We start from the raw sequence: 18508 nt of genomic DNA on the forward strand, positions 1-18508 counted from the left end.
CTGAAAATTCAACTGTACATTAAGAAATAATAAAAGTATAATAGCAGCAAAACACCAATATCTAACTGTGTAAATAAACGTAGGTAATAATATATTCTTACGTAACAGTAAGTGCCAGTTCTTTACATAAGCCAAACAAATTATTTTCTTTTAATTATTTTTTAATTCATAACAAGGAAGTATATGCCCCCAAAATGTATAACAACAGATACGAGATCTAATAGTTCAAGTCAATATACTGCATCTGTTTTTAAAATATATAAAACAATGATAATTAAAAAAGTTATCCACAGTGATACTATCATTCAAATAGTAAGAAAAAAATAGTAGTCCAAAAACATAATATATTACTAAGTGGTATTTAACTGAATCAGATATCTCAAAAGTATGTAAACTTTTAATTTTGAGGAGGTGTAATATTAGCTTTCCAAACTCAACATAAATTTGATTATAAGCGTAAAAGCTATTAAAAATATTTTTTAAAATTTCACCTGGCTGAATGTAACTTAAATTTTTTTCAAGGAGTAATTTTTGACAGTTCATTTTTAAATAGAAAACAAGTAAAATCTGCATATTGTAAAATTAATAAAATTCAATGATGAAAACGAATTTCAAATATCTTCTTTTTTCCAGGAGCTATATCAGTTTATTTTAAACAAATGCTTTTTCACAAATTTGAAAAGCCAGGTATATTCACCCAATTTACTATATAAATTAATTTCATTAAACAAATTTGTATCAATAACCTTCTACCATAAATTATGAATAAAATCGTATGGTTTGCTAAATTTACTTACAGCCGTATGATCACAAATGAATATTATGATATGCATATAATCTTAATCATATGATCATATATAATATTAATCTAAAATCTCGTACTCATATTTTCACTACCTCAGTTGTTTAAATAAAATTATTTAATTATAATTAACAGTCTCAATTTACAATATTTACAATCATATATTTGTTAGTGTACCTTTATCAGAAAAGTTTCTTTTGTAGGTTTTAAATGAGAAGGAAACAGTAATGATATTCATGATTAGTAAATTACCTATGGTTACAGCAATACAGTAAAATTGTATTACCAGGGCAAACAATAATTCAGTAATGCATGCATTTCCAAACTACTCCCCAACTATAGTCATAATTTCTAAAAGCAGTAAATAACCAGCAGCTATTAAAAGATACACTCAATTAAAAACCAAAGGCAATGACTTAGTCCTTTTTAGGATACAATATATTTTCCTATGAGACAAATATTATTTAAATGGCAAGATTTTAAAAAAAGATAAAGTTTTCAACATGATGAAAATTTTCTGAAGTGCACCTCTGCACTTCAGAAAGTTAGGCCAAACAATTTTTGCACTTCATTTCTCAAGTAGCCCATCAGGTTGATCTAGTGGTAAACTCATCACTGCAAATTACTTGTTTAACAGCTGATTTTTGAAGTCGAATGTTCTGAGGTTCAAATCCTGGTAGAGGTTAGTTTCTTTTATGTAGATCTGAATGCTAGACAGTGGACCAGTGTACTTGGTGGTTGGGATTCAATTAACTTCACACGTCATAAATGGTTGGCCAAAGTCTATATAAGACTATACTTCATTGACATGTCGTACATATCATCCTCATCTCATTGGGCCAAGGAGTGGTTGCTTATTGCTCATTAGTTGAACAGATAGCTACATAACATTAGGAGTAATAATTTCTGAAGAAGTGATTTGAAGAGTATTGTGCTGTAACAGTCAGCTAGATCAAAAGATTTGTAGTACATTTGGTTTATTGCTTCTGTTATTGCACAAAAACCAAAATTTATGACAAAATCATCCAATTGTAACGAATTAAAGAAAATTAAAGTTTCTTCATTAATCATGGACAACATATTGGAAACCAGCTGCAAATGAATTTATCACTTTGCTCACTGTCAAATGTAGAAAGGAAACAAACTGAGCATTTGCACTAAGTATTGTACAATTTCTATTAAATCTTTTATAACAATGGTTTCCTACATATGCTTATCATAATTTCAGATTTTTAAATTGAATACTTACACACAGATTGTTTCTCATTTACAATTCTTTAGTTGGCCTATCCTTGCAATTGCTTTTTGACTAAAATAAAGAAATGGTCGCAGGAATAAAAAAATCTCAAATAAGTAATGCTATTTAAATTGTACTTTAAAACCAATTGTTACCTCACTCTCACACCATTTAAAATACTAAAATGTAAACAGAAAAGTATATTTCAAATTTTTCGTTAAATGTAAAGACTATAATTTATCAATGGAAGATATTAAAAATTGGATTCTTTTTTTAAAATGAGGAGGTATCACAAGAGCACTTTCTAATCTGAAAAATTTCACTTATATTGAAGATGCCAAGCAAAAATTTCAAACATATTTTTAGATAGTTATTTAATTCATTACAATCAATATATGTTTAAAGTATAAAAATTACTTCCAAATTCATTTCCAAATGATTGAAACACTCAGTAACCACAGTTTTTGTTGATAATGGCTGATAAAGTAAACAGTTCACAAGAAGTTAATTTAACCGAGTTTACAATACATTTTAATAACGCATAATAACAAAGAAAAACTTTTTTTTAAATATATTAATAAATAACCTACCTCTTCAATTCATCCTGAATTGCTCGATCTCTCTCTGTATGCGCCATCATCATTCGATTCCAGTTACGTTCAATATTATCTACCTGGAGCTCTGGTTCAATATCTACTTCACCCACTGCTTCAAAATATCTCTAAAAAAAATAAAGATAAAGTACATAATTAACAGACACTTAAATGCCATATTATCAAGTTTTTAATTGATAGAAACTTTTTTATATTGTTTTATTATTTATGTTTTAATTATTCCTTTGTTTTCATTAATTACAAACTAACTTCAATTAAGGTTAATAAATAACAAGTACCTTTGTTGTCAATTTTTGTCAATAAATAATTTGAGAATGGTTAAACAGAACAAATAATTTTAGAAAGAAATACTAATTTAACATCTTAGGTTTTAGACATAGACATTATAGATGGATAGATCTAAGTGTTATGGTAATAACAGTAACAGTAAGTTATGTATGTAAAATAAAACATAGGTATCTTGTTTTTTCCAGAAAGTATATTGTAAGATTACTTTTTTTATACATAACTGAGCAACTTTCTGACATTTACTTACTTGGTAAGAAAATTGATAGCAGTCAGAAGTAAACTGAAACAATTACATCAGAAGAAATGCAAGTTATTAGTGGAATTTCATGAAAGCATGTTAACAAAGTGGTTCATAACACTACATACATACTTCCACAGCAGTGAATAAATATTAAATGGAATTTACAGAAAGATGAGACCCCTTCCTACAAATTAATTGCAGAATCTGTCAATTATTCAGACTTATGCCCAGCATACAGTACCACTGCAGTTGAAACAAGGGGGTTCCAACATTTCAAAATTAAACACAAACATAACTTTATGGGCCCAGAAAATGGTGGGCATGTGCAATCATGGTTGTGTGAAAGGGAAAATTTATGGAACAACCAATACTGAGATATATCGTACAACTATTTGCATCCAAATGGTATAAAGTAACATTTGAGTGATGGTACCACAAAGATCCTCCAAACTATTAATTACTTCTGTCCACTGCCAATCACAGAACAATAAATATGGAAATATCATTGTAGTTACATAACACAGAGAAAAACAAATGGAAGCAAACATAAAACATACTTTGAGAAAAAATAAGCCCCATCCTCATTAATTTTTAAGTACCCAACAATAATAAGAAGCATGTTAAGTTTAACAACCAATAATTGGTATTTTAGCTTTATCATATGCCCAGATAAGCCATCTGGTAATCTGATATAATATTCACATCAGAAAAAGTCTACACACAAGTTATATTGAATATAATATAAAATTGAATATATGTAAAAATGTAATTTCTATCAGCATTAATGGAGTGATATAATATTTGCTTAAAAATTCAGTAAAAAATATATAGAAAAAAATTCATAATAAACAAAATATAATGATAATCATTAAAAAAAATTATAATAAAAAAATCATAAAAAAACAAAATTATAACTCTCAGCATATTTTTTATTTACAAAAAAAAAATTGAAAACATAATTTCAAGGAATTTTACATTACTACTACAATTTATGAACAAAGAGCTGCTTGTTATACTCTACAAAAAATGTGCTACTGAATACAAACTTCTTATTCAAACAATGCTATCAAACTTCATGGCAGAGTGGTAGATTCTACATTTTCACCCTAAAAGTTCTGTTTAAATACATATTAAAGCTTGAATTTTTTATTTGAAACAAAATTCATCTCCAAATATAAAAAGGAAATAACTGTAAACAGTTGTAAGCTTGGCATTACAAAATACAGATTAATATTAAAAAAAACTCATAAAATCATCAAAATTACTTTTGTTCTTACATAACTAATAAAAAAACTTTTGTGCAACACACTCTCCAGCAATAAATTTTTGTAAAGCAACAATCCAACAACAAAATTTATATACATAAAAATTGCAATAAAAGTAAAAGATTTTGTTATAACAAAATTTAACATTTAAAAAACATAAATTCAAGAACACGAAAATACAAATAAAAAATTAATTCAGTTACTATAATTACATCAACTAGTAAGATAAACCAAATGAAACAAACTTACTCTATGAGCATGAACAATAATACAGATTTCTACCACAAACAGATTTTAGGCGACACTTGATAAGACTTTCAGCAAAAGGATAATTTTATTATCCTACTTTCTAATCAATTCTATAACTTTAGACTAATGTGGAGCTGATTAATTATGTTTACTCAATGAAACACTTTACAATCTCTATAAAACTATAGAAAGTACATATAAACTACACATGAAAGAAATAGTAAAGGGTAGACTATGTTAACCGTAAAAAGATACATACCAATAATGAAATAATGATATTAAATGACGGAAATCACAATATATTTTGTCAGATTGAACAAGAAAAATATGTACTCAAAAAATGAACTGTCTTCAAAATACAAATAACTGATCAAATAGGAAAAATTCAGTAAATATTTCTAAAAAATTATAACTTCTTCAAATGAAAATTATTTTCTATAAGAGTAACAACTTACTTGGAGCTCTCTGTACAACTGATGAATTCTATTCTTATCTCTTTGTCTGGCTGGTATCTCATCAGTACGGAATCTGTTTGATTCGGAAGCTAATTTCTTCATTTCAATTAATGTATTTGGGAAATTCCTATCAGACATCATAGACTGTTTTTCTCTCATCCACAAGTGAAGACTTGAGCTAAGTTCTCTGTATTCAGAAACTCTTGTCTGCGATTCCTGTTAAAATATTGACAAAATTTAAATACGTTTTAATTACATATTAACATAACAATCTATTATGAAATCCTGCAATATGTTGATAAATTAGCTCACTAGCTGATGAAAACTATGAAAAAATTTCATGAAGTACAACAAACCAGAAATTTCAGAGAAAAGCCACCTCTCTGTTCAACACTATGTACATTCCATAAAATTTGTGTCATTTTTTTTTAGACCCAATAAAAAATGAATATGAACAATGAAATAGCAAATGCAATGTACATTTACAGCATAATGAATGAAAAAAAGCAAACAAAAAGTGGGATCAAAAATTTACATGAAACATCATACAAAAAAAAACCTTATATACCATACAGTTATGAAAGAGGTGTAAGATCATTTAGTAAAATAAAAAAAAAAAATGCAAAACAAATTTTCCACAGTAAAGATAAAAAGCAATATAGCAGTAAGTCATTTTGATTCACCAGAACAGTCAAGTGGTTAAACTCATCATTGCAAAATCAGCTGATTTTCAAAGTCCAGTATTTTAAGGTTCAAGTCCTTGTAAAGGCAGTTGCTTTTATATGGATATGAAAGCTAGACTGTGGATACCAGTGTTCATTTGTGGTTTGGTTTCAATTATCCTTATGTCTCTGGAGTGGCTGAAATGACTACTGCAGATTACATGTTTACTGGTACATTTACTCTTACACTGCAGCTACACCAAGCCTGGCAAGCCAGTAGCAGCAAATGCATTTGTCTATACAAACACACCCAGATCCGGCAGTAGTTGGATAACATGTTAAAGAAAACAATGTAACAGTAGTAAATCATTAGTCAATAATGCCTAACCTCTTCAGTCCAATCACTACTGCAAATGTATAGATATATATCACGCTGTAATATAAACTGTAATGGAAAAGGAAACTTATTACAGTACATGAAAAGTTACTATCTAACACCTAACATGCTATTATAGTGTCATACATAAAACAAATATACATTTATATAATAAATTTAATACTAAAAATCACCTGATTATTTTTTTACTATTACTTTTGAAGTGCAACAAAATGAATATTAATTTTCTTTTTTTTTCTTTTTAACAAAATTTTTTTGATACCCCTCATTAGATATTACAACGAATATCTTCATTTTAATACAGGCTAAAAATATAAAACTAATCAATGTTTATGGAGATATTCTTTTATTAAATCTCTTTTGCAAGTAATAACAGAATATAAGATATATGATTACTAGAAAAAATAATAGCTAATAAAATAGGCGAATTTAAAAGTTTAATTTTTTTTTTAATAATAAACTTAAAAAGTAAATTTTACTAGAGATTAACAGTTTAATAGCATTTAACTGAACTTAAAATGTTCTAAATTCTTAACATTACACTTTAAAGGTGGCATCTTTATAAAGGTTACTTTAATAAAAGAAAATCACCATAATTTACAGCTCTGGTAAATTTGTTGAAAATTATTATCCTACATATGTATACCTTATTTGAAATATAAGCAAAAATTCTAATCCATATAATTCAAATTATATTCCTTACTGACAGTTACTTACAGAATCATAAAGAGGATGAATGGGAGGTGGTTCTGGAAAAACATCATACAATGAAGATATATATGTAATAATAGATTTTTCATCAATTTCATGTGTATCAACATCTGTAAATAAAAACAAGTAAAAATGTCAACATCTTCAAAGACAGCCAGAGTATTTTTCACTAAAAATATACATTAATATTACTAATATTATTAATATTCACACAGATAATAATGCAAGTTTTTGTTATAAATTTATTTATAAATTGCTAATATATTTATATTCAAAAGGGTAATTCACTAACAAGGGTTTACTCTTGACAGAGTAAAGAACAAGTTTACAAAAGCCAATTACAAACTTAAGAAAAAATCAGATGTACAAAATATAATGTACATGTGAATAAAGTTAACTTACATATCATAAAAATTAGCTGTTTAGAAAATAAATTAGTAAAATAAAAATAAAATATATATACAATAAAAATATATATTAGTACAAATTCAAAACACAATATTAAATCACAAGGAAATCATGAATGAGTAAATATGAAAAGTAAACAAAAACTGGGCATGTAATAAAATAAAAGAGTACAGACTAATGTTTCAAGCACTTAATACCAGACTTGAAAATGAATGGTCTCAGTCTCTGACATTCTCAGTATTTTGTCAAAAAGAGCCACTGATAATCTTTTTCAATTTTTACTCACATCTACTGAAATATTATGTGGTTTTACGTAAAATCAATTTTATTTTATCAAGAGTTTAGGGAGAGAGCACTGCTTTACCTTCAAACGCTCACGTAGGCAGCAGATTGGCCACCTTTTTAACATTTTTTTATTTTTTTTTAGTAAGGAGTTTAATAACCCACTTGGGCCTTTAGATATTTTCAAATGAACAACTCAGAGACAAGGTCCTGTTATTATAATGCGGACTGTTGACCATGTGAAGGAGTGGCAAATAAAAGTAAATTCCAAAGTATCTGCAGGTGGCCAACCTACCTACATGAGCCCTTATGTTATAAAAAGAGCGTTCACTCTGAGCAGTGTGGCTCCTCGTCTTCTACAGAGTGCTTGTTTATTAAACTAAAATGTAAGTAAATATTTCTACTTTTTCTTTTTTTTTTTACAATGTGTTTATAGTTATATTTATTAAAATTTATATAAACATTTTATTTAAATTTTTTTAATCTATTAGAACCAGAGAAATTTTACATGAAAAATAATTTTTTCTAGTATTTTTAGGAAACAATTCCATACACAGATCCTTCATGTTTTCGATGAACAGAAAGACCTTGAAACCAAGACCCAACCATGTGATTTAGACAATCAGAGTGATATAGATTTTGAGCTGAAAAATATTGATGTAGATGAACATTATAGTGATTCTGAAGTTAATTTGGGCACTGACAATAATGAAGATGTCAACGAAATTGCTGACTTTCACTTCTTCATAGGTAAAAACGGTGACACATTATGGGCCTCTGATCCAGTTGCAACAGTGTCAAAAACAAAATCAAAGAATATAGTGAAGGTTTTTCCTGGATTTAAAGGACCTTCTCGCCAAAGTAAAACAGAGCTGGATTGTTTTTTTTTCAAACAGTAAATACTGATATGATCAATAATATTGTAAAATATACAAATATTTTTATTGACAAGAAAAAATTTGTCTTCATAGCCACGAAAGAGACTATCGAAAAACTACAAGAACAGAAATAATAGCTGCATTTGGTGCAATGTTTTTGTTGGCTGTAAACTTAGGCAATCGAACTGACTTGTCAGAATTTTTACTGATAATGGCACTGGGCTAATAATTCTCCAGGTAAACTTCAGTGAAGATCATTTTCACTGAATTGAGGCTTCTCAATAAAAATTGAGAAGCCTCAGATTAGATGATATAAATAATAGAGTTCAACGTTCTAACATCGACAAACTAGCCCCAATTAGGGAGTTTTTTGATAATTTTGTATCAAACTGCCAAATTTCATATAACCCAAGGGAATTTGTTACAACTGACAAAATCCTAATTGGATTTCAAAACCAATGAATAATTTTATACACTATACGGCAAAGAAACCTGCCAAATATGGACTAAATATTTGTGTTGTGCAATTCCCGCACATTTTACACACACAACATAATTATTTATTGTGGACAACAGAAACCAGGACCTTTTGTATATTCAAACAAGCCATTTCACTTAGTCAAAACATTGATTGACCCAATCATAAATACAAATAGAAATGTAACAGTTGATAGTAATTTTCGTAGCTGTCCACTTGCACAGTACTTACTGGACAAAGGCCTTACATTTTTAGGAACTCTAAAAAAAAAATAAAAGTGAAGTTCCTTCAGAATTTGTTACAGAAAATAGGCATTTGATTCCTGGAAAATACCAGTTTGGGTGTCAACCAGACAAAACTTTGGTTTCTACGGTTACAAAGAAAAAAATCTGATGTGAGCACCCTGATGTGATTTTGGGCATGACGTCTGTACATACATACATATATACATACATACATACATACATACATACATACATACATACATAAGTACATACAAACATCATGCCGAAACCAATCAAAATAGATTCAGAGATGGTCAAAATGGATATTTCCATTGAAATCTGAAAAACAAAATTTTTCAAGATCACAATACTTCCTTTACTTCGTACAAGGAAGTAAAAAGGTTGTGTTGGTTTTGTTAACAATGCACGATCCTGATAAAGTCGTAGATGAGGAAACTAGAAAGCCATTGCAGCATGTAATGGATTATAATTTCACAAAAGTGGGTGTGAACACTGTCAATCTAATGTGTTTGAGACTTTCAATCTCTAGAAGAACTCAGTGGTGGCCAATGGTTATTTTTTTGCTTACTAGATATCACCAGAATAAATTCAATGAAACATTTTCATGCAAACCCTGATCAAACACCTCTTATAAGAAAATACACATTCAAGTTGGGAATGAAACTTGCAAGAATGGGCAAAACTGATGACCCTTCCAAAAGATCTTCAGGTTCTCTTACAAAAGTACATGGTGCACCCAGCACACATGTCAGTATCAAACACCTGACAAATTTGTTATATATGTGGATCAAAAAAAAAAATCACAGTAAATTATCTTTTATGCATAAAACATTCTGTGCAACAAATTAATTGCTCAAATTGTCAAATAGAGAACCAAGATAGTGATGTAGCTAGTTCGGTGCAAGAAACTTTACGAATTTTGTTTTTTTTTTTTTAGTAGTCTTAATTGCTATTGCTTTATTTTTTATTATGTTTTACTGTATTTACATTTTTTATCTCATTTATGTGACATCTTTTGTCTTTCACATGTTGCCACCATTTATGTAGAATTATTCATTTATCACAGATGAAAACAAATGTCATCTATTTATTTATATTAAAGATTTTTATTTAAAATATGTGTATATATAGATTTTTATTTAAAATTTCATTATTCATGGTGAAAAAAATGTGTACAATGTGAAATATAAGCAGCAGGAATAGCAAGCGCTTGTGTAACTCTCCAAGGCACGAGTGCTTGAAAGTTAAAAGTTAAATAAGTTAGATAATTAAACCTTCCTTGAGTCTTAAGTACATCTGCCTCTCCAAGAATTTAGTAACTGATAAAACTATTGTATAGTTTTTTGCCAAATTGTAATTAATTTGTTATAATTATCAACATTTTCTAAAAATATTAATAAAATGTAACATATTACTGACAAACACCACTAGAAGATGACCATATGTCATTTCTCATTTTTAATAATTTTTTTTTATTTTATGGTTTTTTGTCAAGTAATCAGAGGCAAGCACACCCAGTTGTGTTGCGCATAAAGTAACAGTGGTAGTGACTTTGTTAATTTTTGTCAGTTATATAATGGTGTTTATATATATAAAACAACATGTCGTAAGTGATTCATAACCAACACCTGGCAAAAACTACTGAAGATAAATTGATGAAAATCTGTTTACACATTCTTCTTTCATTGTAAGTTCACATAATAAGAAGTTTTTGAAATTCCAAATTTAAAAGATTAAAACAGAGTAACAATGAAATTTACTAGTTTTTGAATTTCTTGATAACAAATGAAGATATCAACTTGATTTTGGGTGTGTAATCTTTATATGAATATCTAAAAATCAATTTGTAGATTTTTTGAAATTTGACTTTGAAAGGGGTGAGGAAAGGTAAAAAAAAATTTTGAACAATGACTGCAAATTTTCCCCATTTCAAACTATACTAAACAAGATATTCACTAGATTTGGGCTTTCAAATACTCTTCAAATAAATATCTAAAAATCATTTTCAGTTTTTTTTAATTTTGATTTTTAAGGGATGCGATTATGTTAGGCACGGTGACTCAACTGATACAGCCAATGCCACTGTACGTGTGACATGACTGGCTGCACCTGCCTCCGGTTACTTGACTAAAAAAGCATAAAACAAGAAATTAAAATTTAAAAAAAATGAGAAACAACATACAACTACCTCCTAATGGTGTTTGTCAGGAAACAAAGAATTGGGCAAGGTTCATTTTTACCCATATGACAGATGGGTAATTAGCTGTAACTAATATTTTTAAGATGGAAGCAGGCTATTTTGAAACCTGCATTCTTCAGGTCAAAGTTCAGTCAAAAAAAAAAAAGAGAAAGAGTGAGAGAGAGAGATAATAATATTTATGTTGTTTATCAATTTAAAAAAATAATAATAACTTGTATCATAATTAAAAATTATTGTTTTCTATTAGTAAATAATAACCTCTATTCCAATGTGTAACATCACCAATTTATAATTTATACAGAAAGAATTGCTTTATTAATTTTCTGTTCTTATGATTTCATTTATAGTCTTTTTTTTATAATAACTTTAAACATTTAGATTCATCCTAGTGGTTTTGTTATTGAGAGGTATTTTAGGTTAATTCAAAACTTTTCATAAATAAAAAAATATCAAGGTGAAAGATTTTCAATATTTCCTCATTATCCTTAAAATAATAATGCACAAATTGTTGTTTAAGAAAAATATTATGGTAACTATATCTTGAACATTTCAGAAATACAAGTGAAATATAATGCTACCTTTCATAAACAAGTCTGTCAAAAGTAAACAAACTGAATATTTAATGAACATTAATAATACCTACTTGTAGATTAAAATGTAATATTTTTCATATGTAATAATTATTTTACAATTATATTTGAAAATTAGACATGCAATATCAAATTTATTGCAGAGATTTACCTGCTATAATTTACACTACCTATTAATCATACATCATAATATAGTATATTATCACATTATTTTGGCTAAACTTTAAATTAAAAACATTATTCAAAGGAATATATACCTGAGAAAATTTGTTGTGTTTGAGTAGATATTTATTTTATAATAAATATAAAAGAGATAAATTTTTTTATAATATATATGAGATATATAAATTGTTTTTATCAATAATCAATAGCCATTTTATTATTCGAATTATCAGACATCTACATCTTTTTTATTATACTAACTTTACTTAATCACAGAATTAAATTATTTATTAAATAAAAACACTGTATACATATTTGCTGTCAAATAAGTAATCGTAATCTACTTAACTCATCAACACCTCATTAAACAACAGTTTTATATGAAAAAATTTAAGCCGACTTTATCGATCATTATTCCAACCATTAAAAAAACATAATTTATAAAAAAAATTTCAAACATGTTACATGAATAAAAATCAAAATCCTTTTGATTTTTATTCCTTTTCACAAGATCAAAATACTGAATCACAAACAACACAAAAAAATAATATAAAAGCAGTTATATATCTCCAAGTCATATTAGTTGCTGATAGGTGGCAAGCAACTAAATTATTAATTTTTCTATAAACACAAATTCAGCAAGAAATTAGTTTAAACTATCATATGTTCATATCCTTCAAATATAAAACTTAATGGCAAAACAAAGTTAAAAAATGTCAAATATTTAATTTTAAGGCTCAGATGTGTATTCTTCAATAAAAGCCTTATCTTATAATGCAACTCATATTTTTTTTAAGTATTTACTACATCACTACCACTAAATAAGTAAGAAATTAAAATTTCAAATTGCCTACCTTCAGGATCCAAAAGCCTTGTAACGCCATATTCTCTTTCTGCGACATGGAATGCTGTTTCTAAACGCTCTCTAACAGCTCTTGATCTTATATTTCTCCAATCAATCAAATCCGGCCTGATTTAAAAATACATATATGATTTAAAATATATAATATTTATAAAAGTATTATAACATTATTAATTTTAAAGTAATAATAAAATTAAGCTGTCATGTATATATAAATATGAGTTAAAATAACTTAATTTTAATACCACTGGATATTGAGAAAAATTATTAACTCCTACACCTGGAATTTCTTGAAGAGCAGCATTCTGGAAGTTAAAGTGTGTAGAATAAGAATAAATTCCAACAACCAGAGCCCCATTTGACAAACTCATTGACATGAATGTTGGAAATTAAATAATACTGACTGAAGTTTCAATGTTCGTATATTTTTCAGTGACTGTTGATCACAGCGAACTGCTACCACTTAGTTTTAAAAAATAATATTAATTTAAGAGCAAGTCAGTAATTTATACCATGAAAAATGAAAGAAATCAGACAATATCCATTAAGACTAAAAAGATTAAGGCAGACTACTCTGTAAACTAAACTATCTCAGGACAGATGTGAAGACAAAAATTCTGTGACAACTTCCAAAACCCTACTACCAAACTAAAAATAGCAGGAATGTATAGAAACAAAATAACCAAATGATACACCATATACACTGAATGCACACCAGTCAGAATATTCAGATCTAATTTATTTAAGTAGAATATAGAATCCAACAGCAAAGGCCTGAAATGTTTTTCATTTCATGTACTTACAATCATAAAAAATGTATGTACCATATTTACTAAAGTAATTAATTAATGCCATAACACAATTCAGCAACCTGAATTTTTAAACAATATTTTTTTTAAATATTCAAAAATAAAATATTCAGTCAAATAAATATCATCCTTTCACTGATTATCACATCTGATTATCACTTTCAAACCTATATAAAATTGTTTCTTCGCATAAATCATGCACCTACTACTAGAAAAAAATTTGCCTCAAAAAAGTGTGTGAATTACGAGTAAACACGGAATATTTACAAGGTATCTGGGCTAAAGGTATCCAAAAGTAATGACCTATATTTAGAAAACCAGTCGTCATAATTTCTTAAACGCGGGGTCAATCGACAGGAAATATCTCAAAGATTTGTTCTATATACTCTCAAGGTCAGCAGAATACACATGTGCAGGCAAGCCGACCAATGCAATTGTAGTCAATAGTTGTCTGTCAAGATGTGGACCCCACATCAGAAGGTTCAGTGCTAACTTAGGTTAGCACAGTTTCAACAAGAGTGTTCAATGGCGTACATGAACTGAATGGAATATCGATCCTCCTACATCCAAGTCTATTCATCAGTGGGATATAACATTAAGAGAGACTATAAGCTTGGTTTCATGAACTGGAGATCATCCAAAAGTTCCAGTTAGTGATGAGACTGTGGATCATGTATGCAATGCATTCACTGCCAGTCCTGGAAAGTCAATAAGACGAACTAGTTACAAACTGCATTTTCCTTGTTTCACTGTTCATAAGCAATTCTATTTACAAGCATACAAGTTATAACTCCTTCATCACATTAAATCAAATGATCCCTGCCTACGAACTGCAAGTACCATAGAAAAGTTCAAGATTCAGATCGCAAGTCTTTCAACTTACAAGTTTTCCAAGTTTGTTTAGAAATTTCCCAAGGAAATGTAACTTTCAGACTTTTTAGACATTCTAATTAAGAAGAGCTTTAAAATGACACCACACACCTTTAAAATCAGTCCAGTAAAACTGCAGAAATAGAAGTTACCTTAGACAATTATTATAACTGATTGATGATGATTATGATATATTCTCTATAATTAGGATGCATGGCGATGAAGATAAATAGACCAACAATATGTGTCTACATCAGGAAAACACATGAAATCAGCTAACTAATAAATTTTATCATTTTAAAATAATTAATTTTATGTATATGTTTTTAACAGAATCCATAAATGAAGGCACAAAAAGTCACAAAAACTAGCAAAAACAACTCTTTTAAAACAAAAAATAAATAAATTACACTGCTAGAAAAAATGTACGAAACTGATTTATTTGCCATTTAAAAGTTATATCTGAAAACTACATCATAGAACCTTCACTCATGTATTCATTCTTTGCTATCTTAGATTACGCATTGTTAATAGCAAAGAATGGAGTATTGAAGAAAACAGAGTTTTTTTTCTTTTCAGTCATCATTTATGCTATAACTGGGCATTTTTAGCAGTGATTATTTATAATGTTATAAATGATTAATTTAATTGTCTAAAAGGTAAACATCTGTTAAAAAAGAGTAAAAAAAATTTCAAGAAGGATTTTTTTATTTTTGTTTCAATTTACAAATTTATTAGTAACACTTCCATAACTAACCAAGATTTTAACTTGAAAATCGTTTACAAGTATGAAAAGAAAATCAACCAAATCTTTTACATGCTCATAACAATTTTCCAACCTTTCAACCAGTTTTAAAATATGAACCTTCTAATATTTTCAACATAAAGATGATGATAAATGAAAACTGAGAAAATAAGTTTCCAACAGAAAATACACAAGTTACAAACTGTTTTTTTTTTTTTTCATTGCTAATAATAGTTTCACTTATGTAAATGAAATCATTTAAAACTTTTTTTTAATTTTAGACCAGAAAACACAAGCAAATAAAAATTATAGAATCTCAGAAAATAACCTAATGGGCTAATAAAACATTTCATTTCAAACAGATATTTTCTTTAATCTTTACTTTCTTGACAGTTATAGTACAGTATACATGTAGTGCATATGAACAGTTTTAGAATCTATTTAATACTAGAGGAAATACCATAGTTGTGCCAAAAATCATCTTCCATTTTTTTATTTTTTGGAATTAGAGCTCATGAAACAATGAGAAATACAAAAAAAAGGAAAAGAAGTGAAAATCTATGTATATTTGTAGGTATATAATTTTTTTCTTAAATTAATACATTCATTGACCCATTAAGTTGTTCAATAACGCTATGAAAATTCAGGCCTTCCTGAGAATAAAATGTTCAGTTTAGCAGTCAGCAGTTCTACTCAAGCTAGCAAGGCAGACCTTTAATTAATGTTGTTAAACTTAATGTTGTTTAACTAATGTTGTTTTTAAACCTGTTACATTTTAAACATAAGTACACAATAACTTCTCATGATTTTTACCACTTTTGGTAAAAAATGAAACTAAATTTCTTAAATGAACAAAATCACATCACTCAATTAAATGATATTTAGATTGTGAAAAAATAAATTGTCAATATGCATCAAACTAAATAATGATAATTTAATAGTTTTGAAATAATCTTTTAACACAATTTAACCTATTTCACTAGAAGGAAATGTTTGCTACTACTTACCTCAAATTAATGAGACTGTTTAAATAACTTTAAATCCTGCTGATTATTATGTAAATATTAACATAATTATTGTATTATAAGAATGACAGATATATTTCTTTTTAATAAAGTGATTTTTCATACAAAAGTTTCTTACACGGTACTTAATAAAAAGGAGAACTGTCTTACAACACAAACTATTTGTAAATCTGTTATAATGCAACTATATAATTATATTAGTGTTCAATATAACAGATATTCTATACACTTATTTGCGGTAGTGAGAAAGACTTAAGGATGTATTATTTGTGGTAATGCAAAATACAAGATGATTAAACACAATTATAATATTTTGAACAGCTGTTATACACAAGAATGTATTTAATAAAATAATGCATGAAAATGTAAGATTTAAATTGTTTTACGATGACATTTTAATAATTACTCATTAGTAGAGACTGGAATATATGCAACATAAAAAGCTTGAAACATGCATGCAAATATGCATGAAAAGTGTCAAAATATGAAACTTTAAATAATTAAAAAGTAGTCATTTTTAGTTTTTTTACTTCAAAATCAGCAAGTAGTTGAATAATATAGCGATAAATGTGATAATTAACAGTTATTTAACATTTTGTTACTTTCCTAAACATAAACAATCAGATATTGTTTCAAATGTTCGATAGCAAGATTGTGTTTCGATCATTCAAAATATTTTTATAAGTGGAAAAGGATCGCTCCATATCCACTGAGGTAGGTGGGCAGCATTTGAATTTGACTGTTATGTTAGCACTTATTGTTTCTGGCAAAAGTTCACCCATCCCATTAATAAAACTAGCAATTTGACTCAAAGGTTCAAAGCCTGGGTTATTGTTCAAAATGTTTTCAAATTTTTCTTTAAGATTACACGGGAATAACTCTGGCAAAGCAGAGTTCATTTGGCTGATTTTATTCATTAACTGAATAGATTCAGTCAACGCTAAAGCTTGAGTTTCAAGCTTTTTAATACTCACAGATATGTGGGAAAAATTATTGCTAATCACAGCTACATTGTTTTTTATTCTAGAATCGTTAAATGCTTTCTTAGACTGACAAACTGCCATAGCCTGTGCACTATTGAAGTTCGGGAGGTAAAGGCACATTTGGAAGTTTTTCTTTATAGGCCTTATAGTGAGCAGGTGCCTTAAGAAACACTTTCTTTGTTGATGAAATCAGTTTATTTACATCCCCAAACGTGGATCGTACTTCTTCAGTGAGTCGATGTACTCCGTGAGCAAAGCAAGTCACAAGAATCAAACTTGGATAAAATACGTGGAGAGCTTTGACTGCCTTGATCATATAGGGAACAGCATCTGAGAGAAATATAAACACTCTTTCTTCTGCAGAAGATTCAGGGAATATTTTTTTGATACCCACATTCACAAATCTGGCGATCGTAGAATGATTTGTCTTTTCAAGATGTTTGCAAGCCACCAAATAGGAAGAAAAGGGCCCTAGTTTTAATGCACTGACAATTAGATTCGCAATGTAATGGCCACAACTGTCGGTAGTTTCATTAGCTAAAATCCCAATAATGCTACCCTTGAGTTCACTGCATATTTCTTCCAGAACATTCAGGTAAATTATTGGTATGTAATTTTTACACAATGTTGATTCATCTGGTATATTTTGATTCAAGCAATGTTTTCGCAGAAAACCTTTGAAGGTAGAATTTGTAAGTTTGTAAAGAGGAATATTACTTGTAAACAATGCTTCACATAAATCCATGCTAAAGTGGTTTTTTTGTTTACCTTTGGAAGTGAAATCGCTGCTACTTGCCGCTATTACAAGTTGTGGTCGTGGGCCTTTCTTTTGCAATCCTGCGATATGAAGACTTGTCTTGACATGCTGGTCTATTCAAAACTATTTTGTGCACAAAATATTTTTTTCGCAATCTCTAGAATATAAAACATTTCCGTCATATGTAAATGCTCAAGGATAGTAAGCTATCCACAGAGAAACCTTTTTTTCAGGAGGTATGGTACACATTAAACTTTGCAAAAACAAATAAAAAACTTAACTGATGCAATGAA

General features: G+C 28.2%; 1 protein-coding gene across 31 annotated transcripts in view; it reads right to left on the minus strand.

Moving 5' to 3' along the window:
- The window catches only part of shot (dystonin-like protein short stop), a 644960-nt gene that overhangs the window by 310133 nt on the left and 316319 nt on the right, over positions 1-18508 (minus strand). For all 31 annotated transcript variants that reach the window (XM_075363589.1, XM_075363494.1, XM_075363728.1 and 28 more), the window contains 4 exons: positions 13019-13134; positions 6928-7031; positions 5152-5367; positions 2630-2760 (listed from right to left, as the gene is read on the minus strand). In XM_075363589.1, coding sequence (XP_075219704.1) covers positions 2630-2760; positions 5152-5367; positions 6928-7031; positions 13019-13134 — 567 coding nt within the window. The remainder of the gene's footprint in view (positions 1-2629; positions 2761-5151; positions 5368-6927; positions 7032-13018; positions 13135-18508) is intronic.

The sequence above is a fragment of the Lycorma delicatula genome, chromosome 1 (assembly GCF_047948215.1).
Source record: "Lycorma delicatula isolate Av1 chromosome 1, ASM4794821v1, whole genome shotgun sequence".
NCBI lineage: Eukaryota > Metazoa > Arthropoda > Insecta > Hemiptera > Fulgoridae > Lycorma > Lycorma delicatula.